Source organism: Synchiropus splendidus, chromosome 1 (genome assembly GCF_027744825.2).
Source record: "Synchiropus splendidus isolate RoL2022-P1 chromosome 1, RoL_Sspl_1.0, whole genome shotgun sequence".
Classification (NCBI taxonomy): domain Eukaryota; kingdom Metazoa; phylum Chordata; class Actinopteri; order Syngnathiformes; family Callionymidae; genus Synchiropus; species Synchiropus splendidus.
Genome location: NC_071334.1, coordinates 54,995,441 through 55,021,425, shown reverse-complemented (window position 1 = coordinate 55,021,425; position 25,985 = coordinate 54,995,441). Strand labels below are relative to the sequence as shown.

Sequence of the window (25,985 nt, the reverse complement as noted above, 5' to 3'; positions counted from 1 at the left end):
ATAAGCCGTGGTGTGGTGAATCAAGTTTCTGCTGGTGGCATCTCAAGTCAAGGGGAACAGTCCAGCAGACACTACGCACTGCTGGCTTCCATGAAGGCAGAACCAGGGAGGACACCCCTTCTCCACTTGGCCTTTGCAAACACTCATCGCATGAAAGAAGATTACCTCTGGTCCTCTATTCTATGAACCAACACCAAGCATTCTGCACAGAAAGACAAGTGGACATTTCATCATCATAACTAACCAAAACACACCACAGTGGTGGTGAAGAAAGAATTCACTTTCTGCGTTGCATAGGGAGCTTAAGATCAGGATGATGGCAAGGAGACCCTCCAACCTGAAAGAGTTGGGCTCATTGCAAAACATGAAAAAGCAGGAATGCCAGAGGAGACAGGCAAAGCTGGTCACTCATTTTAGGAAGCCTTTTATTGTTGTGATAGCCAATAAAATATACTGCAAAAAATAGATATACAATTTTGAATTATAGGTATTAGCAAACTGTATGTTATTTTTTAATATAATGAGTCACATTCCTGTGATTTGTAAGGCAGTGACACATTAGTACAACACTGAGTTGCCAGTGTCGCGTTCTGAATGTATATTTTCCATCTCCATTCCAACATAATAGCATGATCACCCACTTTTAGACACACATCTGACAGGCGCACATCAAAGGGTGCAGTCAGATGCTGCGGACAAGAAAACACTGCGTAGCTCTGAGGCGGCGACTCGAACATGGCGCTATTGTCCAGCTTTTACATGGCACTGAAATGTTCAGGGAATGTAGAAAAAAACACAGGTTTCTATTAAAGCTGCTGTGTTTGGAAACCAAGAAGTTTGTCCAATTTATTTAGACTTTTGTTTTACAATGTATGAAGGAAACAATTCCAGTGACTATCCTTCCAGTTTATAACATAATGAATGTCCAAAAAGTAATTTCACATTTAATACATAAATGGTTGAAATAAAACAGTGGCCACCTTGTAACTTAACAATCATAAAGTGATGAAGTTTATAAAGACGCCCTACTATGAGACTATGACCTCTTTTTTCACACTAATGTAGTTGGTTGAACAATCGTGCATTTAGTCCCAAATTCAAGCTGGAATCATCTGGAAGTGATTTGATATCAATTTTAATGAAGTGATTTGCCAGGCGACAGACGCGAAACATGACGTGAACTTCAGACTGCTCCGAGGAACTGAGAAATCACTGGGAAGTGCCATCTACTTAGAATTGTTTTTTCTTTTTTTAAATGAATAATTCATGGCTGCTAAATCGTAGGGTGGAGTGAGGCAGCAACAGAGAGGAAGAGGAGTGAATACGGAGCGTGAAGTCCGGAGGGGACGCGAAATTACAAGCGCCGCACCCCACAGTTCACTGCAGCACAGTGAAGTTCATTAATCAACTCCGAGAACATCCGGCCACTAATTCAGGTATTAGCCCCAGTCCAAGAATTACGCCACGCGGCTTTTCTCGCTGCCATGTGGCGGTAGCAGCGGCGCCTTGACAGCGGCGACACATTCTGAAAGCCACATTTTTCTGCCTCTAGTTTATTATTGATTCACTGGCTGCTGGACAGTCGGGATATTTTCACAGAGACGCACAATGATGCTGACGGATTAGCTGAGTGCTCAAAAATATGCTGCCCTGTGTGACCCTGGCGCTCCAGGACTCGTCGTTAATTCACAGTGTAATTACAAGTCCCCTGGTAGGAAATCGAGTGTCTCTTTTTCTTCCAGCCGCCTTGGACTGAGACACTGTTGCATTCCTGAGCCAGGTGACCTCCATATGACTTGTCCTCCCATGAGCACGCTGTCTCATTGACTACATTATTGCTCCTTGGCCATTAGAATAAACGTCATATCTTGTCCCCCTTTCACACAACAACCAGACTTTTTTTTTTTCAGCATCCCGCCGCAGCTTCATCTGGAATTTGGATGCATTCATACTGCAGAAGACCACAGGACGAATCTCACCCCCTCTCACAAACGTCTCCGCTCATCAGGGGACAATAGCCTGAGTTCTATATAAGAGGTTTTGAGTAGCCCTGATGTTTCAACAACATATTTCATGATGTCATTATCAGTGTTGGGCAAGGTACTTCAAGTTAGTAACTTAGTTACAGTTACTAGTTACCTCGTTCAAAAGTAACTCTGTTACTTCAAGTTACTCATTACTTTCAAAGTAACTAGTTACTAGCAAAAGTAAGTTTTTTTTAAAACTGTATATTATCGGTGAGCTCAAATATAATATCCTTAGAACAGTCACGGTCATCGGGCTGGGTCGGGAACCAGCGACGTTGGGGGATAATCTGCCGCATTATCATTGTTTGTTTGTGTTGTCTGCTAAACTAGATAGTCGGGCAATAAAGGCTATCTATCCATGTATAAGCGCTAACCCACTTCAAGTGCAATCCTATTACATGATCTAAAGGTGCAACGGCAGTGTGAGTGCAAGTGACCGAATGAGAATACTGAAACTTTTGATGGACATACTTATTGTAATCGTTTAGATGAGAAAGTATACTTTCAGCAGTGCAAAAAAAAACAAACAAAAAAACCACTTAGAAGTAGCAGGAACAAACAATGCTGGTGATCATTTCAACAGCAACACAACTCTACCAGCTGGAAACATGAACTGCAGTGACAACCCCACAGTTGCAATAGGCAGCATGTCTTCCACGACACACCTCGCTCCGAGTATGATGTTCCATTCCACTGATTTCCTTTCCAATCCGATACTGAGTCATGTTCAGGCTGGTATCGGCGATACCGATACTTATATGTATATATATATATGTATATATATGTATGTGACTACACCTAATCATAGCTTCCTTAAGAATACAAGGATGAGAAAATTGTTTATTTACTCTGAAAAAATAAAAGATTAAAACGAATTCTTCTTTAATTATTTGTGAGTATTATTTATGAGTTATTTAATTCCCAGGTATATCGCTGAAAAATAAATTATGGGACGACTCAGCACTGAAAACTTAATCTTATTGGGTTTAATGATCTACAAAAAGGGGGTACAAGCAATTATTATACTGGCAACTATGAACTGAAATTGCTAGTAAAATATTGAAACAAATAATGCCACAATAATGGCACTATTAAATTAATATAAATTATTTTTTTATTGTTATGTTTCAATTGTAATTTAATTGACATTATTGATATATTAATTGAGTATATATATATATATATATATATATATATATATATATATATATATATATATATATATATATATATATATATATATTTAACAGTCAATTTAACAGTTTAAGTTTGATTGAAAATAATACAATATTTGGTAGCTAAAATTATGTTTTATTCATCTTTTCTAGTAAATTTTTCACCAAGACTGTTTTATTGTCATTGCACTGTATAATTTAAAAGACCTACTTTAAGTGGTGAACTACCTAGGAATCCTTCCATGAATTAATCTAGGATAATGTCTGGATGGGTGAGATTATTTTAGTGATTATTTCAGCGATACTCGTACTAATACTTTATTTATTTATTTATGATATAATGAATATTGCAGGAAGAGGAAAATGGAACCTGGCCTTACAAGAGCCGAGGGCCACAGTGAACATGGAGTTACATTCTCACCTTGGTTAGAACTGAGGACAACTATATACACTAAATAAATAAATATAAAATCTACTATTTACTAAATATTGCTGGTCTACATGATAGTTCTTCTGAAACCTTGAGTCTAAAATATCAAGAGACTCTGAATGAAGTGTTGGCTTATGTCGAGTTCAAACCAATCCCCAACAGAATGACATAAATCCACTGACCAACTGCTGATGTATAATGGAGAGTAGTTCAGACAAATATGACCAAAAAAAAAACATTTTATTCAGGTGTGCAACAGTATAATGTTTAAAATAAAAAAAGACTTACTTTCAGATTTTCTTTGTAACCTCTTTGTGTATCATATACATGGTTGTTTTTCTGCACATATGATCAGAACTGGCTTCCGGCCAGCAAAACTGCAATAAGAAACAGCATCCCCCGTTCAGTCACGTTGAGCGTGATATGTCCGCTTCTCCTTAATCCACTGTTGACACTGCATCGCGTGAGGCACAACATTTACAGACATGACGTCCAGCTCAGTATTCCGAGATGCTGACCGGCACCAGCCTCAGGAAGGCTGACCCACACAAACAAGCCCACGCATGGCTTGAGTGAACAATGGCAAAGCTTGGCAACACAAATATGCTCACCCAGAAGTCCTCAAAGCTGCAGAGTTGCCGTTTCTTTAAGAGGTTCCCCATTGGAATTGAAGATGTTAACAAGAGTGTGGGTGTGTGATGTATGTGACAGCAAATAAAAAGACAGCGTTTCACCCCTGGTAAAGAAATAACACTCTTTAGACAGTTAACCATGACTGCTCAACTTTGGGAAAATAATGAAATAACAAAACTTGTATACGACTGGAAGCTTGGTAGTTAATTAGAGATGTGTTCCTGCCAATACAGAAGAAAAATAATATTTCATTACATCGACCATTGTTGACCACTGTCCCTCAGAACTAGCGGGGGTCACAGATCGTCTCCGGGTCCTCACAGTTTGGGATCCACTACTGACATCGCTCTCACACACGTATGAATGTTTCTAATTTACCCTCAAAAAGGGCACAACATTATGACTTCAACTGAATGTTCATGTCTGGAGCATAGTTCATACACATAGATAAAAAGAAAAATACAAATAAAATATGTATAAGTAGGTCCACGGCTCATTGCTTTTACAGCGATGTCACTGTAGAGGCAAAATCACAAGACATACCTCCAATTTTCAGAAGAAGGAAAGTGTCAACAGAAGCGCGCATGAACGATGAATTAATAATTGTTTTTGTGAAAGTGAAATTGTCATTTTGGATGATCTAAATTCAACAGTCAATGACAGTTCTTCTAAATGTGCATTTCTGCCTATGTTCAAGCATGGTTCTGGTGAGACTTCGACTGTTCTGAAACTTGGAGCAACATTTGCGTCTAGATCACTGGAAAACCAATGAGCCATGGACAAACTTGCTCATGTTTTATTTGTACTGTTCAATTTGTCTAGTTTAGTAAGCTAGTCGCCAAAGTTTAATTCAAAACTGTGAGTTTCTGCTGTTGTTTATATTGAGAAAAAAAGAAAAGTCTGTATGTGAGTGACATCATCAGTCATCACAGGCCAAACAGCAAAGATCCCAAAACAATCTGAAATCCAAGAACTATGATTTGTGCCTGTTTGAAATACAGAAACCAATTTTTCATACTTTTTTTCTACATTTTTTCTTTTTTTTTATCTTACTGAACGTAATTATCATGACTTCAGCACTTTTCAGTAGCACATTTCTTTAGTGCTGATTTTAAAAGCCGTGTCTCCAACCCTCCTGTTGTAGACTGTACACGTCTTCACAATACTGTGAAACGTTCCACCCTCTACACTTTACTGTCAGTGTTTGGAAGGAATGTGGAGGAAGTGAATGAGCTTTGAAGATAATTAATTACTTCATCAGCCCTGGATCATCAGTGCTAAATGACGAGGTTCACATCCCAGTGGCATTCAGACTCCAAATCTAATCGTTTGTAACCGAAAAGTAATGCAACACAGAAGGCAAGTGTTCTTGCACGGGTAAAAGCTTATGCTCTTGGAGGTAAAATGAAGACTGCAGAGAATGGTATGTTACTGCAGTCTTTTCTCACTAACCCTTATTATTTGTTGCATATCTTTAATGTTTCTGTTTTTTTTTGCATCTTTCCGGGGAGATCCCGAGGTGTTCCCAGGCCAGACCGGAGACATAATCTCTCGACTCGCCCGGAACACCTCCCCAGGGAGGCGTCCAGGGGGCATCCGGATCAGATGCCTGAGCCACCTCAACTGGTTCCTCTCGATGTGGAGGAGCAGCGGCTCCACCCCGAGCTCCTCCCGGATGACCGAACTCCTCTAACTCTCTAAGGGTGCGCCCAGCCACCATGCGGAGGAAACTCATCTCAGCCGCTTCTATCCGCGATCTCATCCTTTCGGTCATTACCCAAAGCTCGTGACCGTAGGTGAGGGTGGGAACGTAGATCGATCGGTAAATCCAGAGCTGCGTCTTGTGAATCAGCTCCCTCTTCACCACGACGGTCCGATACAGCGACCGCATCACTGCTGCCTCTGCACCAACCCGTCTATCAATCTCACGCTCCCCTTTTCCCTCACTCGAGAACAAGACCCCGAGATGCTTAAACTCCACCACTTGGGGCAAGAACTGTCCACCGACCTAGAGAGAGCAAACCACCTTATTCCGGTCGAGAACCATGGCCTCAGACTCGGAGGTGCTGATCCTCATCCCGGCCGCTTCACACTCGGCTGCAAACCCCCTCAGTGCATGCTGAAGGACCCGGTGCGATGAGGCCAGCAGAACAACATCGTCCGCAAATAGCACAGATGAAATTGTGTAGTTCCCGAACCGGATCCCCTCCCACCCCTGGCTGCGCCTAGAAATTCTGTCCATAAAAGTAATGAACGGAACCAGTGACAAAGGACAGCCCTGGTGGAGACCAACATGCACCAGGAACAAGTCGGATTTACCGCCGGCAATGTGAACCATGCTCCTGCTCCGGTCATACAAGGAGCGGACAGCCCCTAGCAGAGGGCCCCGCACCCCATATTCCCAGAGCACAGTCGAACACCTTCTCCAAATCCACAAAGCACATGTGGAATGGTTGGGCGAACTGCCAAATAACAAATAACACTTGCATAAATGCTCAGATGTGACCAAAAGAAGGATGCGAGTGCCACTTTCTTAGTGCTGGTGGTTTCAAAATACTCTTGTTTTGGCTTGGACTGTGTTTAACCCTAACAGTTGTCAAGCAACATAGCGTTGGGTCATTTACTTGTTTACGATCTGAAAGGAATCCGTTTCCGCACATTGAAATTCAAATAATAATTACAGAGCTCCTCCTCAACCGTGTGCTACTTAACCCCTGACCCAACCGAACACTGCCGTCTCAAGGCTACTCATTATATAGGAGAGAAATTACTTCATAATGTTTGTTGACTCAACCCTCCAGTAGCAGCAACACCAAGGAGATAATTACTGGAAATTACACAGGAACATGGAAATGTAGCGCAGAGAGGCCTGGCAACTCCACAAATTATTCATGTGATGGCACCGTTTCAGCAAGAGAGGTGAGTCGTGTTGAGGAGGGAGAAGCCTTTCTTTTATATAACTGCACACTCTCCAAACAAGGTGCATGAGAACAAGATGTAAGGTTCCAAACTGATCTATAAATGGATGGAACATGGAACATGGAACAGAAAACAGCTTGCTGCAGGGTATAAAAGTCTTAATGAAAGAAGTACATGCTGAGTCAACAAATCAGACTAGGTCTTGAACATACTGTGACTGAAAAAGAGTCCTATAAGATCTCTAGCTGGTCTCTGACCAAAGAAACTCATCAGAATTCCATTTCATGCCCACTGAGATGCCTTCAAACTGTCGCCAGAGCGAGCGGCTTTGAACACAGCACTGATGTGTTCTCCTTCTCCTGAATCCTTGTGGCACATCCGAGCAGCTGGAAGACAGATGGTGAACCAAAAAGCTGTGTGAATGTCTGTCCTGCTACAGATGAGGTAGGATATCAGACTTGGATCAGAAACCCATCTGAAGAAAAGAAGAGAGGATTCAACACTCTGCCGTTGCAGATGCATTTTCAAGTCTCACTACACCTTTGCCAGACAAACACTGCTCTTTTGGATTGAGATCCCTGGTTTTACACCACCACTCCATCTGTGTTTCATCAGTGGGGATCCTCAGAAGAAGACACCCTTTCCATATCTGAGGCCCAGGCCAACACATCCTCGATCCCACTGGCATAATATATTGACATTAGGAAAGTGGACTTTTGTGTCCTTCACTGCCGAATGCTTGAGCATATAACACTGTAGGCAGCCTTGAGCAGTTCACGTCTAACATGAAAGGAGCATTTTAGTCATGGTGATATCATCACTAAAGAGAAGGATAGATAAGTGTCAATAGCAACTGACAGTTCCACCCATAGAAGCCCCCACTGAAACACCAATGCATGTGCCTCAACCTGCAGCACTGAAGGCTGCTTTTGTCGTCAGTATAAGACGCAAAAGTCCACTTTCCCAACGTCAGCATGGGAGTGAGGATGGGCCGCTTTGGCACCAACCACTGTGTGTAAGAACACTAGTTTTGTTTATTTACTGATGACATCTGATGTTTACAAGAGATGTGGGGTGGACAAAGACCCGGGATGCGGAACTTTAGGTGGAGAAATGTGCTTTTGAAATGATTGGGCAAGTGTTATTGTCATATAGAGCTGAAAGAACAACTGTTCCGAAAGCCCAGGCTTCAGCTCAGGTTTGTTGGACTGAAAGGCAAACTGGAGTTGCTGTCAAAGTTCTTTGAATGCCTTGGCTTCTTTCTTCCTCCCTCTTCTTTTTTAATTCAACACATTGTTTTTATTCCTCCATGGAAATGTGGGTTTATAAACAAACAAAACAACAAACTAATGCCTGACACATTTTGATATCAAACTCAGTTCTAAAGCAATTTGTGTTTCGGTTCGGCATACAGTATATAATGAAGCACATTACCAGTCCCTCCTGGTCGGGGTATAACGCAGACACATTACAATTCACAGTGACTACACAACTGTGTAATCACATTGCTTTCCGCCACATTCCCAACGATGTGTGTTGCTTTGTCAAATGTGTTTTTGTCTGCCGTTGATCTCTAATTTCATCACAGACAAAGTCGGCTGCGCCCTCCGAGAGAGATAAGACAAAATGTACACAACCCAATGACAAATCACAGGTTATTCACAAGATTTGATATAATACACTGACACTCCAATGATGCAATTCATCTCCATCATCCAATATTCCACTTTGAGCTGCAGCTGTAAAGGAAGCTGGCGATGTCGCCGGGAAGGAGGGAATTAGTAGACAGAAGAGGGAAGAGGAAAAAAAGAGGCACGGTGGGCTCTGGGATAAGTCGGCATCTGCATATCAAAGACAAGTCAGTGGATTGAGCCTGGAAATTAGGTGAAGAAGAAAACCTACATTTACATACGGCTACAGAAACAAAGAGTCCATGTGGTGGGTGTGAAGTGGAATCCAAGGGGAACGAGTCATTCAAGGGACAAAGGGAAATATTCTTTCTTCAGAGTGTCGTGGCTACACGAGTCAAGAACACGTGTTTAATGGGAGGTGGGGGATCAAAGTTCTGATTTACGTGAAAAGAAAACTAAGCTTACCATAGTGATTCAGAGATCTCTTTTTTACTCCTTTGCAAACCCCGGATTTGAAGCCATACCTGAGCGAGGTAGGACTCGTAACCACTCCATTGAGTCCAGGGCTCCATTAGGCCAGAAAATACTACGACTCCTCAGCGGAAAATGTAACATGTAGTATTCTCTCAATGGATCTACTCCTCGTCTCAGTTGACATACCATGCTTATCTTGGCTGGACGCTAGCTGGTGTACTCACGCTGGTATTTTTGATCTGCAACCATTTTATGAGATCTTTCGAGATCAAGTTCGCATCCTCAACACCTTTTAATGACGCAGTTGTGATGCACACGGCATACTGATACAGCCACGTATAATAATGGTACAATATTGATGCGGTTGAACTTCCCCACTATGGGACTAATGCAGGCCATCTAATATAATCTAATCTAAAATGTCTACGACTAAAGCATTTGTCGCAACATCGGTGGCTAAGCATCAGAGAAGTTTTGTATTAGAAAAAGCGGTTAAACTCAAGCAAGTACATGTCCAAACTTTTGAAAGCAGCTGGAGAAGTAGAACAATATGATTATTATTACGATATGATTCTTATTATTGGACGAAACAGTCCTTGACACTTGACTTTGTGTTTAGTTACCTTTTTGGTGGCACATTAATTTGGTACGACATTCTGATTTCAGATCTACGATTGTAAATGAGGGTTTGAATGAAACGCCGCGGTTTCAACAAGGAATGCTACATCATTCTGCAGTGAAGGCGTGCCTACTTTCACACTGTGTTTGAGAGACAGTGCATGTCTGGGAGGAAACAAATTACATGCTCAGTGTGCAGTGAAGTTTCATCTGCAAGTGACTTCAAACGACGTTTAAATATCTTGACGATTGCGGTGGAGTAAGAGGAAGGACAGTGGCAAGTTCGCCTCATCTCTCAGTGCAGCAATATAGAACAGCATCACATAGAATAGGAGGTTGGGAGCTGCCATGATGGAGGCTTGGGACCGACTCACAATAGAATTACGATCTACTAACCTGTCCATCCCAATTGACTGGTTGGTTACCATGTAGATCATGGTCAGATTTAACAAAGTATGGGGAGTATCAAAGAAGCTTTGCGAAGCCTCAGAGCCTTCTTTTGACAACTTTCAGCTACCTGTCTAATGGACCCTCGCTTCAATTGTAAACCAAAACAACCAACCACTGTTCACTGAAATGGCGACACTGTTTCATGAAGCTTCATCGATTTACGTTCTGGTTTAGCTCATTTCAAGATAGGCAATACGTCAACCAAATGTTCTGAGTGGAGGGTCTGTGAACACGCCTGTGCTGTTGAGATTTTTATTTTTTCTGAGACCTTTTCTTTTTTTTTGTCTCAGTCAGACAGATGATATCTATTGCATAGAAAGCTGCCATGCCAGGAACTGCAAGATGATCTTTGTTTCCCACAGACGTGAAATGAGGTGAAGAGGAAATCTCTGCATGAGTGGTCTTAGGGGTTATTCTGAGCCAAGGTCACTGGACTGCAACGGTCTGTTGCTGTTAGATGCAGTTGTAATGCTATTATGAACCTCACAGTTGCTGTTGTTGTTACACAGATCCACACGTTTCATCGATGTGTATGACTCACACTGCTCCCTGCTGCTCCCTAGATGCTTTAGATAACCTTGCCAGCATGAATGTTTACTCTGGTGTTACTGTAAACTTCAATGCTTAAAGATGGGAATGTCAGTCCTGGACACTCTATCCAAAAAAAGAATTCCAGAATTTTCATTTTTGGTTGGACTGATTTATTAGAGACTCGAGAGTTGGCCACAGTGAGATGAAAAGCAAAACACAAACAAAATAAACAGCTTCTGTTTCTGAAAATGGCTGAAGAACCTGATGCAGAATATTTTTAACTTTACCAGATCACTTTATGCACAATAAATATGAATTGGCCCCAGAGGCTTGGTGAAATGGTCGGTAATGATAATGTGATGACCACCCACTCCTGTTCTTGGGTGCCAACATGGCGCATTCATATTCCTTTTCCCAGTTCCAAGGGAAGACGTTTTCTTGTCTATGCATCCTTTCAGTGACTCTTTCAGATGAACACATACAAGCCTTTTACATGGCGTTCCAGACGTCGGCTATAGTGACCTGTTTTAATTCCCCGATTCTACTAAAAAGACCGAGACATGCGCTTTGTCAGTTATTCGCTGGTAATCAGAAGAGAGCGTCACCAACGGCAGGGAACAGGATAAGTGCAGCGGTGGTTGCACTTCGCCATTTGCATGGAAATATCTTTTGACTCGGAGACGGCTTAAATTGCACAGGTGCAATACAATCCAGAGATCATTTAGTCAAGCAAGGGCAGGAAAATAATTTGTATTGCACATTTGAAACTGACAGCCGCTCAAAGCGCGAGACTGGAGAGAGGGAGACGGTAAAATGAAAGCCGGCATGAGGGGCGGTGAGGCAAATTGGAATCAGAAGAGCACTATTTTGAGGAAGAGAGGCAGAAATTATTCACGTTTATCGTTGCAAATGCAAGCGTAAAAACAATTTGGAATCAACCAGAATGACATGCAAGACATGGAATGATTTAGCATGATTGAAAAATACTGTTTACCTTGTCATAAGGAGAAGAAAGATACCTTACTTTACTGTCAACACAAAAACAACAACCCATTTTGGCGGTTTTCAATATACTGTAATTGTAAATATGTCAATGATCAAGGAGGATTTAAGGTTGTTTAAACATATACAAGAGCCGCTTCTACTAGTAAAGAAACACTTTAAAAGCATTTTCATCACATGCTCACTGCTGAAAAAAAGAGAAATGAAAAACTAGGATTCACTCTTTAAATGCTCCTTTGTTGTCATGCTTGGTCGTACGGCATAAGAGCACACCTACGCGCAGGAAACACAGCAAAGCAAATCAATATGACCTCCATCTAACCTCCGCCTTAAACTCTGAGGTGCACCTTGAATTGTTTATCGGTTTCTGCAGTTCTAAAGGCGCTTCCTCTTGAAAATCCATGCAAGTGCCCTACTTATTCAGCAAAGAGGCATATTCACGTCGAAGGCAGCGTCAAGGACACGCGGCGCCACAATTGAGAACCGGCCCGCCAAATTGCCCGCAACTTCAATTTAACATCAAGTCGAACTCCAACCTGGCGGATATTAATATTATTTAGAGTGTGAAAAATATCGGCCAAGCATGAATATTTCATGGATTTTGCATTGGTGGAGAGTGCCTCGACAAAAGTACGGCACCTTCAAAGTTATTTGTTGAGAAAGAAATGATGCAGTAATCTAATATGACTCCATGCATCCTGGAAACCTATCCAGTAAATAAAACATGACCAGAATCAAGATGTCAATCACGCTTTATTCCAGAGCTGAAGACGGGACAATTGCTTTTAGACATGGGATAATTAAACAGACAAACTTTGAGGTAGTGAAAAGCCATATTCAGCAGCTCAACGCCAATGGAAGTGAAGTGAATTTTACATATTTGTACATTCCTATTTATTAAGTGTGCAACATCATGACAAAAATATGGCCTCTTAAATAGAGACTGAGTGCCACCGACAACCTGATAATGTTGGCCTCTGTGTGCACAATCTTAAGACAGATTGGTCTGCAAATACATGACCTTGTCTGTTAGCCAGGTGCCAGCCAGACGCCTCCTGTGGCTTTGATTCTTCCAGATTCTACTGTTGAATAGTGGCGCCAACAACTAGGCACTGTTCCTCGCAAGCTGCGACCACCAAGCGATGAGCTGACCGGGCAGAATTCCTCAAGTCATTCACTGGTGAGTGCACAAATGAACTCACCCATTTGCTTCCGACCCTCTGATCTGTGAGCTTGGTGTGGAAGTCCATGGTTCCAGCTATTGTTGTGACTGTTGGCCGTCTGTTCCATCTTTTGCTTTAACATAATTAAAACTAAGTTAATCCTCTGCTTATCCAAATTTGGGTCACAGTGGCCCTGAGTTTCCTTTCACCAGAAATCTCCGCTTCTGAGGGAACATTCCCAAGCCAACTGAGCATGAGTGTTTTTACAGTGTTTGCCCCAGGGTGTCTTGAGCACCTCCCCAAAGAGAGTTGCTTCCACAGGCTTTTTCTCAATGTGAAGGATGTAGTCTGAATCTCTTATAGAGGAGTGAGCTCTTCAGCCTCCCAGATTCACACCGAAAATGGCCACGGTTTGCAGCAGCCCCGCACCGCTTCATGCAAGGAGGCCACTCAAGCTAAACCTGGTTTCTGCCCAGTGCAGGACGCATCATCATGTTACTAAAACACGTGAGATTTGGAGTGATATTGACACATTTAGAGACCAAAACAAGTGACGCGAATGCGATTTTGTGTTTAATACTGGTTAAATACAAGCAAAAGCCACGTTACGTTACGAATTTATCATAACGGAGAAAACGTTTACATTTAAATTCATTGTGATTTGCCACAGCCCACAATGTTTTTTCATCTCAGCAGCAATTTGACCAAAAATCGTGGCTGCTTTGTGAGTGTTGTCTGTGCATTCTGCATTCTTTTTATTTCATAGCGGCAAAAGCTACTTTTGATGTGAGTCAGGGCTAAAGCAGAGTCCTCCACCCTCACGGTTAAAACTCCTTTTGGCCACTATCAGTCATGAACTCGGGTTAAAGTAGGAAAGTAAATCGAGAGCTTTGCCTTTTGACCGAGATTGTTCTTCACCACGACCATGACAGGTACATAGCCGCATGACTAAGGCCACATCATTGCTGCATCTCTGCCCTGCGGTGGAAAAATGTGTATATCAATAATAAATGCAATATACCCAGAAACTCTTCTCTCTGCATAAACGAGATAGTCAACATGAGTCAGGCAGAGCTACAAGACAGCAACAAATACATGAAGGGAAAAGTCGTGAACTGTCCGCAGAGTCCGACAATGAAATTATTGGGAAGAAATGTGATGTCAGACACAAAGAATAAATAGTCATGATGACGTGTGTCATGACGAAGTGGTGAGACTTCATGTGACCGTCCTCATTTTCAGAGAGAAGAAGGTGGCGCTCATGAGAGGTTACATTGCAATAATTCTTTGAAGGCAAAGCTGAGAGTGCCATCTAGTGAGCTCTGAAAATGAGGACACTGTTTCACGAAGGCTCAACATTCAGTCACGAGATGTGTGTGGTTCGTGCGTTGCATGATGTGTTTTGGTGTCCGATGCTGTGACTCTCCTCCATGACAATTTTCCCGCATGGTCTCTTGCATTTGGTCAACAAAACCATCCCTCAAATGCGAGACCCTTCCTAAGACAACATCAACTAATTCCTTCTGGTTGCTTCAGTTGTTTCCCTCACCCCTCGAACCAGTGAGAGATCCAAGACAAATGTTCACAGCACTGAAAGATCCAAACGCTGTGAGATGGTTGGCGACTGCAAGTATTGCTGCTGAGTGGAGATTTCAAAAGACGCCTAATGAGACTCAGCAGCGTCACTTTGTCCCTTGATGAGCTAATTTTCAAACTATAATTCTGGCATAATCTGGATCTGGTCCCTTTTTCTCTCCTGGCCATTCAACCCGAACGATTGCTGGAATGGAAATGGCGGCTGATCTGCAGTGTCTGAAAGTGTTCATCCACACCAAATCCAAATACACACTCAGACAAGATATTTAGATTTACGCTCTATGAATCGCAAAAAAAAATCTATATATATGAAAAATACATGAGCTAAATATGGATATTGTCCTAAGATATTCATGCAATGTGTTCTCCTGATGTGTTATCTGACCCAGTGGAGGGTTCTCCAGGACACACACAATGCAGAGCTCTGCCCTTGATCAGTGTCAGTGCTAACAACATGCAAATGAGCAAGACGGAGAACAAAAGAGTGACGGAGAATGTCTGATTTTCTCCCTGTATACTCGCATAGATAGACCCTCATCATCCCAGCGAGATTCGTGGAGCATTCACCACAAACAGTGAGAGACCCAGGTTTTTCAGAGTTGACAGTTTTCTGGAGAACAGCTATACGATAAGTCTCAACTCCATCGTCTCCTCGCAGCTCTCCACAAACACATCTGTGCAAACACAAACGCACATGCAACCCCTCCAATCCTCACAGCCGCTGCGCAGGGATCCTAATCCTTTGTTTTAGAGCTTTGGCTCTTTGCTAAGGTGGAATTTTAATAGTCATGAAGCATAACAAGCAAATATTATTAAGTGCTAAATACACCAGATGATGGAGTGCATTTATAAGCCTTGTAAATATGAAGGGAATATTTCACAAGGAATGAAAGAATGAAAGCATAATAGGCTTGTCAGGAGAATTTTTCATGATTTTCTGTTTCTTGGCAATGAAAGAAAATATTTTCCAAAATTGCAAATGAAATGCAATGTTTGGTTAAACATATTGGAAGAATAAATGGGCATGTCTTTATTCAATAATGACAAAAAAGGTCAGTATTTTGAATTGAGTTGTGACTGTCATTGTATAATCCATCCATCTATCCATAATAAATGACATATTATCATATCAATATGTATGGTGTTTACACAAATGTTTATTTTTTAAAAACAATTCTAGGTTGGATGACATACATTTATACATATATCTTGAGGTAACCACTGCTGAGTCCTATTCATGGTTGTGGGGAGTGTTGGAGCCTATCCCAGCGGTCATTGGGTGAGAGGCAGGAGTACACCCTGCACAGGTCACCAGTCCATCGCAGGGCACACACACACCAGTCACACACACACACACACACCCAGGGGCAATTTTAGAGTGTCCAGTTGACCTAGTGTGGCAGAAAACAAGGGTACCCGCTGAAAACTCAAACCCAGAAAGGTCCAGAGCCGGACTTGAATCCTGAACCTTCTTGCTGTGAGGCAGCGGTGCGAACCATTTCACCACTGTGCCGCCCAGTTGGATGACATATAATCTCTAAATCACTGCCTTTACTTCCTCTGTCATTCCATGGCAAACAGAAAAATATTTTGATGGACAGGTGTTGTTTTATCTTACTAGCGTTAACTTGAACTTACCTGAAGGTCATTTGAAATATTTGTCCCAAGTTGACCTGCTGGCTTTTGTTGTTGTATCCATGCAGCATTTCACCAAACAGCGTGTCATTGAAGTGAACACCCTGCCGTGGGCATTTCGGTCCCTCACAGTTGTCTGTCAGCAGAAGGCAGGAGCGTCCGTCTCCTGCCAGCTTGTACTCCTGCACGCACCTGCAGAGAAGAGGGGGGACTGTCAGCAGGTGAGAATGTGACACATGTGAGATGCCACGCTGAGCGTAGCCGACAAGCTCAAATGAAGCCCAGTCTCATTTCAACGTGGTTTGAATGAAACACACACTAAAAAAAAAGAAATACAATTGTGGGAAGTCAAGACAAAAAAACAAGCCATTTTAACCCATGTTTTGTAGACCATACCTTCTTGTGCAAGTAGGTATTGTTTCTACTGCAATGATACCTTCTTGTACAAGTAAAAAAGGTACTCAGACACCGCTGACCTCCACCCATATTGTGACATATGTGAGTATTGGCATATCAGCCCATCACACAATTGTGATATTAATGCTATTCAAAATTGAAAGGACTATTTTATTTTCATCACTTGATCAGAAGATTGTCACTAGAAGAAGGGCTCAAGGATGATATTGGTATTGGTATGAAACTAACATGCAAGTCAATGAAAGTCATTTGACTTGCAGTGCAGCTGGCCCTGTCACTTGAAACCTTGATGAGCGGATGAAAATCGACATCATATTGCAGTTCACACCTATAATTTTACAGTGTCATTGTTCTAAATGTGTTTTTTTTATCATTACCAAATGAATAATTTCTTTATCATTCAAAATATTGATGTCATTAACATCAATTCAACGGAGATAGATGGAACTACAGGGGGCAGCAGTGTTTCTGACACCACTCAGATGAGAGTTGGTCCAGTTAGCACGGCAGTGTGTGCAAGAAATGATCGTGCCAAGGAGGTCAACCTGGAGCTCAACGCCCAGAAGACAGTGGAGATGGTCATAGACTTCAGGAGAGTAACAGTTTCTCTGTCCCCTCTCATGTTGGCTGGTTCACCCATTTCCATTGTAGACTCCTTCTGCTGGTGGAGTTCTACACAGCCATTCTCCAGTCCATCCTCACCTCCTCTATCACCGTTTGGTACAACAGCGCCACCTCCAGGGACAAGAGCAGACTGCAGCACATCGTACGTTCTGCTGAGAAGGTGATCGGTCACAGCCAGCCACCTCTTCAGGACCTGTATGTCTCCAGGACCCAGAGACGTGCAGGTGGGATCAGAGCTGACACTTCTCACCCTGAACATGGACTGTTTGTTCCTCTTCCCTCTGGCAGGAGGCTACAGTCGATCCAGACCAGAACCTCCCGTCACTACCTTCCCCTCAGCCATCAGACTGTTAAATTTCTGATCAGCCTTTGTAGTTTGTGGGTTATTTTTGTTTTTATTATTTTAACAGCACTTTATTTCGAAGCACTTTCCTAGTTGGCAATAAATTCTATTCTGATTCTGATTCTGAGGATCTAGATGGTAATACAGAAAATGTTCTTTTCTGTCAAATGATCGTCTCCTGAAAACTTAGCACTTGTTTTTTAATGTCACAATAAATCCACTTATGCTGTCGCAGGCAGTCCTTGCTAAAAGGTTTCAAGAATCCTCCTCAAACTAACAAGCCAGACAAGTGAGGACAGAGTCGTCCTAGAGGGACAGTTAAAGCCTCCGGGGTTATTGTCCATGAGAGTTGGACGGATGGAGTGTGGGATTGGCAGAAGAACCTTCAGTCATGAGGACGATGTATCACTGCGGCAGAAATACACATTCTTGTACCGCTTTAATCTCCTAATGCAGCAGTGAAGAATGACCCCGCAAATCCTGACCGATCACATTCCCATTCAATCTGTTCGACACTCGTCAATGTCCGACATCAGTGTTCACGATTAGCTACATGAATTTATGTGACCGAAACAGATCCATCAGCTCCTGCTATTCGACGCACATTTTTCAGACTCACTGTTGCAGTACAGCACAGTCGCCAAATAGCATTTTAATGCAGGTGTGTTCGCTGCGAGTGACAGGAAGCCTAATGTTCTGTTGAACTGTATGTCGTTCCTCATGGTCGACCGTGTGCTCAAGGAGGAGAGGACATCCTTCCACTGTCAGCCTGTTCTTGCTGCAGTCATTTGTTCAAAACTTTTTGTCACCAAGTCACTCCATTGTTTTTTGTCAACAGACAAATGCAATACCAAATTGAGTACAGTCGAGAATTAAACACGTAGCAGACGCCCTCAACTGACCTTTTTATGGAATGGAAGTTATTATTATTATTATTATTTGATTAAAATGGGACATTCAAGGCAGCCTGTCCATCATCCAAAGAATGTCACGGCACTGGCAGCTGTTCTTTATAGTTTTCTCACAAAACCATATTAACACAAACAGACTTAAAAGTAGCACCAGTTTCTTTTTCTCATGGTTGTGAAGAGGTACCGAGCCCCATGCACTGTGATTCACTGTGAGCACAGTGAGACAGTTTATTCCAACGTACCCCGAAGGCGCATAACAACATTCATGACAACATCACATCATAAGGTGCTAGTTTTAAAATGTTTAAAATAATTTTTCTTTTTCTCTCCTCGACCTCTGACCCCATTTTTGGGAATGAAAAATGAACATCATATATATATATATATATATATATATATATATATATATATATATATATATATATATATATATATATATATATATATATATATATATATATATAGTCAGCACAGGATATTTTTTCATGGCCATGAAGTAGTTCAGTAGTTTTTCTCTTTGGACCTCATGTCCCCTCGGAGCAGGGGTGTCATCCCGCCACCTGACGTTGACTTAGGTATATAAAATAAATGCATTTTCCATGTAACAAAAATGAAGTGACTATAAGTAATCTTATTCAGAATTTCACAAAATGATGTGTACTTATCTAATAACTACCATTGACAAACAAAAAAATGTGGTCATTTTATGGTCAACAGTCCCGGTGCAAAACTGAGTGAATTTTTATAAAAAAATTCCAATGGAACAATTTTACTTCTCTCTGTATTTTTCTATTTTCTGTCAAGAAAATGTGTTTTTGAGGGACCCCATTCTGGTCCGCACTTATACTGGAGTAAATTGGTCCCCTCAAGTGTTTCTTTGACGAAGAGTTTATTCGCTTCCCAGGCGATGTATAAAAGAATATCCTCTTTGGTCCAATAGAAAAACCGTCTTCAGTGTTAGTCATCCTCACCCACAAAACATGAGCACGTTGCTGGAACTCGGGTCATGTTCAAGGGGCACAAGCTGCTGCAGACACAGCTGTTCACATCCACCGTTAAAGCCGTCGGTGCAGTCAATGCCCTGGGAGTAGTCATAGCAACCCGAGCCGTCCTTCATTGGCCGCAGCCCATCAGGACACTGCAGGAAGAGAAAAAATGGAGAGAAAGGAAGCCGGGTCAGTAGGAGTGAGACAGGGAAGAAGCATGAATAGATTAGCGAGAGCGAGGCGCAGGGGTCAGCATGTGCATTTTAATTAGAAGCACTGTGGGAGCAAAGATAGCAGCGTGTTAGAAGAGGGATTCTTGAAAAGAAAAGAGAGAGAGAAACATCATGTTGAAGAACGAGAGCAGAAATGTTGAGGCGCCGGGAATTTGATCAACTCAAATCCGGGATTTCCTCGGCCAATTTCATCCTGGTGATGAAAACTCAATTTGCCGGGAATTACATTTTTATGGATTTATGACGCAATAAATTCAAATCATTTCTTCATGTTGCATCAAACTTTTAGTTTTAATTAGAATTAGAAGTCAAACAGGCTCATGTTGAGTAACTTGAATAATTCAACAGAGGGTCAGACACTATCAGATGTTATTATTATTATTATTATTATTGTTAATAATAACTATTTTGATAAAATAGTTAAAAAGTTATTTTAATAATAACTGTTATTATTAACAACAACAACAACAACAACAATAATAATAATAATAATTGCGTATTTATTTATGCTTTAGTAGGATTTTGAAACAAATGAAATCAGTATGTTCACAAATACTTCATGAATCCACTACAATTCAAGTTATTCCATTTATTTTTGTCTCCATTCCTCATTCTACAAATAGTAACAGTCCTACCTGAGCACAAGAAGGGACGTAATTGTGTACAGTGAATTTCTGAACTTCAAAGTTATGGGGTTAAATTTACCGAGCAACAACCTTGCTCAAAATGTTCTTGCGTCGACTTGTGTCATTTTGTCTAATAAGTTTGTATGCACTTTTGTCAAGGACAACATTAAGTCCTCAGTATTCAATCCCAAAGGAGTTTAATGGTGTTTAATATTCAATATATCATGTTTGCTTAGAACACCTGCTCCAAGGACGACGTTGTGACAGATTCTGACAGATCCAGGACCAGCTGCTTCATTGAAAATAAGATGTTTTCCCACAAAACTTGCAATGTACAGTTGGATATCATGAAGACACAAGTATCCATGGTGAAACATTGGCTGCAGAGGGCAACAACTTAGGGAAACCATGGTGTGGGGCCTGCAGCTGTGCCAGTAAGACAAGACAAACACATGCTCACAACCAAAAACACACCCATCTTGGTTAAAAGTCGCTCCACGAAACCTGTCAGTTTAATATGTATGCTGTTTATGCAGTGAGGGCATCATCAATCCCATGATGTGGGCTATGAATAGGCATCATACGTGTTATTTCTACATGTAAATAATTCACCATTTGTAAAGGTGGCAGTTCCCTGCTAATACTGTGGATACCTCCTGAAACATGGAAGAACACAACAGGGCCCCTTTAACTTAAATTTCTTTCAGACAGTCATCACTGATGTTGAATCAAAGGCGTAACATATGGTTACCGTTGATGTTCCCCAATGTTCTCTGAAGAGAGAGAAAACACTGGCTGAATGATTTAGCTGACAATTTCTACCATGGGAGGAAAGCCGAGCTGATATATGCAGGAAAATATGTTGCTCCCCATAAAGCAGCTACATAGATAACAGACGCCTTTACGGATAAACCTAGCTTCAGCACATGATCTGCTGATTGTTCGTCGTATTTCACCCCCAAATATAAGTACGTTTAGAGAGAGAAACAGCATTGCAGTTTAGACTATCAGCCTCCCACCAACTGCTTGTCATAATGAAAACAAAAAAACAAACAAATAAAAAAACAGATGCAGTGGAAATACACGGTGAACCTGAACAACAAATTCAGATTGTTTTCATAAAGTACAGCACGATGGACACTATTATTCCCAGATGAAATGGCCAAATGCTTTCTTCATATCACACTACACCTCGCCCTTCTGTCCCTGGAGGATACGGGACTCGACAATGGGCTGGCTGGTCTTCTAACAGCACCCTGGAATGAACTTCACCCAGAAGGCTTTTTAGAGTGATGCTTCAGTAAGTGGCACACATCTTCTGGTCCCCATTTTTTTAAATGAATAGGGTGCACAGGGGGACAGAAGCGCTGCTGTTGTAAGCACAGGTTCAGACTTGAGGCACGCATAAGGGTGGAGCATATAGGCAGCTCAGTTGAGTTGATGAAAACCTTAGTACATGGTGGAGTAGCGTATCCACCAAGTTTCACGACTAATAGCAAAAAAATAAAAAATAAAACTACAATATTCTATATCCTGGCCGATAAGCGTGAGGTACAGATGTAGTCAACAACTGCAAGATTATGACGTTGAAGAACACAAGTCATAGGAAGTTACATTGAGCTTTCCCAGTCATGATCTTCTCTAATATCCATTTCATTTATTTGACTATTTTTGTATAATTTGTCAGAAAAAACTACTAGATATAATCCCTTCTTGTTAACACAACTACACAAGTCTTTTATTGACTCTGACACCAGTGACTCTCAGGTCATATGGTGACACGGTAATTGGGCGTGACCTTACATGAGTCATGAACTTTCGACGGTGAAGCGACAGATATCGACGTCTACACAGGAGCCACAATGAGAGTGCTGACGTACCTGATTCTCCCAGAGGATTTCATTAACAAGCCCGAGAGTCCTGCATTACAACACAGATCTCCATCTGATTTTTTTTAATGCAAAGAGAAAAATAAAGCATGCATCTTATTGATTTTTTTTTCTATGTCACATTTAATACTCAAATATGAAACTCTTGGCGAAACAATGCTCATGCACTCTAAGGCAAACCGAACAAGACGGAAGAAGCTCTTCTCCGTTGACCTTTCAGTCAACTTTTGCTCACCAGAAACATGGTTTACATATGGTGCGCATGCTTTTTTGTGAACCTGCTATGCCTTCTACGTTTTTGTTTTGCAAGAGCATTGCACAGCAACAAGCAGCAAGTGAACTACATCTTTATAAGTATTTTGTTGAAACATCTGTGTTCATGGAGAATCGTTTTAAACATCAAGGGAGAAGATTTTATGAGGAAAAATATTCATTTCTGTCTGGACAATGCCTCAGAGGACACGACAGGCAAGGCTGTTTTTTTTCTTTTTTTTCTCTTTGATAGATTTCTGGTCACAAACAGAGCTCCATTTGGATGTCTCAGATGAAGGAGACTGGGCCGGTGGTTAGTCGGATAGTCACATTGGTCACAACTGCAAGGTAGAGGACAAACGTTCAATAACCACTGACACCAACAGCAAAACAAAAACATATAAATAGCAACCTTTAGTATTATTATACGTGTTATTATTCATGAAAACAATAATAATAACAATAAAACATTTTTAAAAAAAGCATAATAAAAGAGCTTAGTTTACATGCCACACAGGACTGGAGACATTCATCCCAGCGAGACGAAGCTGTGCTAATAACTGCCTGTAATTCTCTATTGTCACGCAGCACTTTATGGCTGAATAAAAGAGCTTAAGGTTAGTCATTAGCAAAACTCTCTCGCCGCATGTTCTCTCCGCTTCGGCAAACTCACCCAAGACTTGAGGCGGCGCAAAATGAGGGTTTGCATTTCAGATCAATTAATTCCAGCAAATTCGAAGGAGTCGGATCAAGAATGACAATGTGACAAAGCCGGCGGATATTCTGCACACGTCCGCGCGGCGGTGATGGCGATTGATCGCGGAAGACGCCGCTAATTGCAAGCTGTTCATTAAAAATATACACAACCAGAGACAAAGTGCAAATTAACAAACACAACTCCTGTCATTTATCACACGTCATCATCCTGTCAAGCCAGGACAAACACATTTAAACTATATTTCTTTACTTGAAACAAGGTCAACATGTGCCTTTTCTTAGCCTCCAACTTTCTTATACATTATTTATGTAATTATCATTTTAGCTAATGCTAAGGAACCAACTTTCTCAGAAATACAGTCACATGCATTTTCACTTTGACTCACAGGATTACTTTGTCAAGTGCATTCAAAACAGCAGTTTGAAATATCTTGAAAGCAGCAGACATTAGAACAACAGAACACAACCATTGCCATGGCACATATGTGAACTGTAGGTATATCTAAGACAGCAAGGGACACAAATGAAGAACTTCTTTTTCTGTGCTATGCCTTTTCTGCCACCTCCTCCCAATGGAAGGCTTGACACGTATCCATCGAACTGAAGTTACATACAGGGAAGAGTTTCTCTAGGCCCATGCCTGCTGCTTCATCACAAAAATCCAGCTACTTTGTACTTGTATTATAGCAGCCATCAAGGAAATTCACAATGTGTGGATGATCTGGTACGACCTCAGTAAGACCAGTGTTGACTCTGAGTGTACTTTTTAATGTTTTTACTCCGTGGTTTGTCTCTTTGCTCAATACTGCACTTAAAGGTAAAATATCAGCTGCAGAAGAGTCAGACGACCTGGTGTGTGCACAGAGCCTTTCCAGTGTGTTCTGATATTGTCAGTTTCACACACCTTACAGATGTTTTGCCCAGCTTTCTCAGTTGCATTCAAATATCTCCACACATCAGACGTCGGCTGTATCAGGTAATCGAGCTTTGGCTGCAGTTTCTATTATGTACTCACAACATCCATGTGTTGTTTCGGTGATTCAAATCTTTTGGCCTGTGATTTTTTTGTGATTGTTTCTGTGGTTGTGCATTTCGCCATTAGATTTCAGGGCCATCATTTTCGTGGCTTGCCACCAGGGAACACTTGTTTTCTTCCGTACATTTGTGTGCCAATGGGCGTGTTTTACCAAACCAAAGTATTTTGCTCGGTGAGGACATAAAACGTAAAAATTGTTTATTATAATTAGAAGCAAGTTGGGTTCAGAGTCCTGGTTAAGGTTAGCCATTTGTTTTGAATGGTTAAGTTAGGGGTGAGAGGCTGGGGGGAACATAATCCACACAAAAACAGCAAAACAAGTCGTGTGCGTGTATGTGTGTGTGTGTTCCTGTCAAGTCCCCTCCTGTTGTGCTTTTATTTTGTATGGACAATTCCTTGTTTCCTGTGTGTGTGTTTAGTGCCTTGACAGATCGGGCACGAGTGGCAGCTGCAGCTCATTTCCCCAGATTTCCCTCAGCTTCTTTAGGGGGTAGCTGGATGACAGTGCAGCACCAGATCATGAACGTTTCATGTGTGTTATCATTTGGATCTCGATTTTTCCTCCTGGTTTGCCTTGCGCCTGAGTGTTTTTGTAAGTTTTATCCTGACCTTGATTTCTCATTTTCTAGTTCCTGTTCCTCCTCGTGCCTGATCTACCTCTTTAGTTTGGACTTTGGAGAATTCCCGACCTCGATCGTCATTTATTCTCCGTCGGAGACTCCTTTTGTTATCGTTTTGGACTTTGGGCTGCGCCCCGTTTGTGTTGGCTGCCATTTTTGTTTATTAAACACTGTTCTTCCGTTAACCGCCTCTTTTACTTCCAGCAGTTGAGTCTCCTGTCTCTTCTGAGCCTCGAGACAGTCCCTGTACTATACCTGTGAGAGCCAGAATGGGGTCAGAGTCAGAACAATTGTGGCTGGTCCTCACTTCTTTAACCTTCATTATGAGGGTTATCACTTCAAGTTAACTAGGTCATTGTAATTAGGTTTATGGTTGGTTAAGATTAAGGTAAGTTTGGGAACTTGTTCTGGATGGTTAGGTTTGGGGAGAGAGGCTGGGGAGAGCATTATGCAGATGAGTGTCCTCACCAAGATCAAGGATCAACATTAAAGGCTGTGAGCGTCCAGGGCTGAGATGTAAAACAACACGCAAAAAAAAAAAAGCAAATGCTATTCCACAATTCCAACTTTACTTGGAGTAATAAAGTCAGCAGTCTACGTCTCAGTTATTTAACAATATTCAGTAGAGACCAGAAGTTGAGAAGCAACAAACTCCCGAAGTGTGCACTTTGATCACGCAGGTTCTGGTGGCACACACCCATCAAGGTGTCTTGCAAGAAAGAATCACAAAAAATAAAAAATTGAACAATAAATGGCATGCACAAAATATACATACCCTTTGCAATCTGCTGCAAAGTTTTATCTACCGTTCTAAACAGTCAAAGATATTCTGATGCATCTTCATCACCCTGAGTCTTTGGGAACTGCTGTTCCAGTTCAACAGGTGAAAAACAGCAGCTCTTGCTCCACTCTTGCTTTGTGGACGGTCATGGATGAGACAAAGGAGCTTACTGAGGAACTGTGGCAGCACATTGTGGCTGCTCACAGGGCTATAAAGGCTTATCTAAGTGTTCAATAGTGAGACTGGTGACAGTGCCAAGCATTATT

At 41.6% G+C, this 25,985-nt stretch overlaps 1 protein-coding gene across 3 annotated transcripts in view; it reads right to left on the bottom strand.

Moving 5' to 3' along the window:
- The window catches only part of LOC128768919 (astrotactin-2-like), a 301,659-nt gene that overhangs the window by 89,572 nt on the left and 186,102 nt on the right, over positions 1-25,985 (bottom strand). For all 3 annotated transcript variants that reach the window (XM_053882198.1, XM_053882256.1, XM_053882341.1), the window contains 2 exons: positions 19,551-19,717; positions 16,288-16,476 (listed from right to left, as the gene is read on the bottom strand). In XM_053882198.1, coding sequence (XP_053738173.1) covers positions 16,288-16,476; positions 19,551-19,717 — 356 coding nt within the window. The remainder of the gene's footprint in view (positions 1-16,287; positions 16,477-19,550; positions 19,718-25,985) is intronic.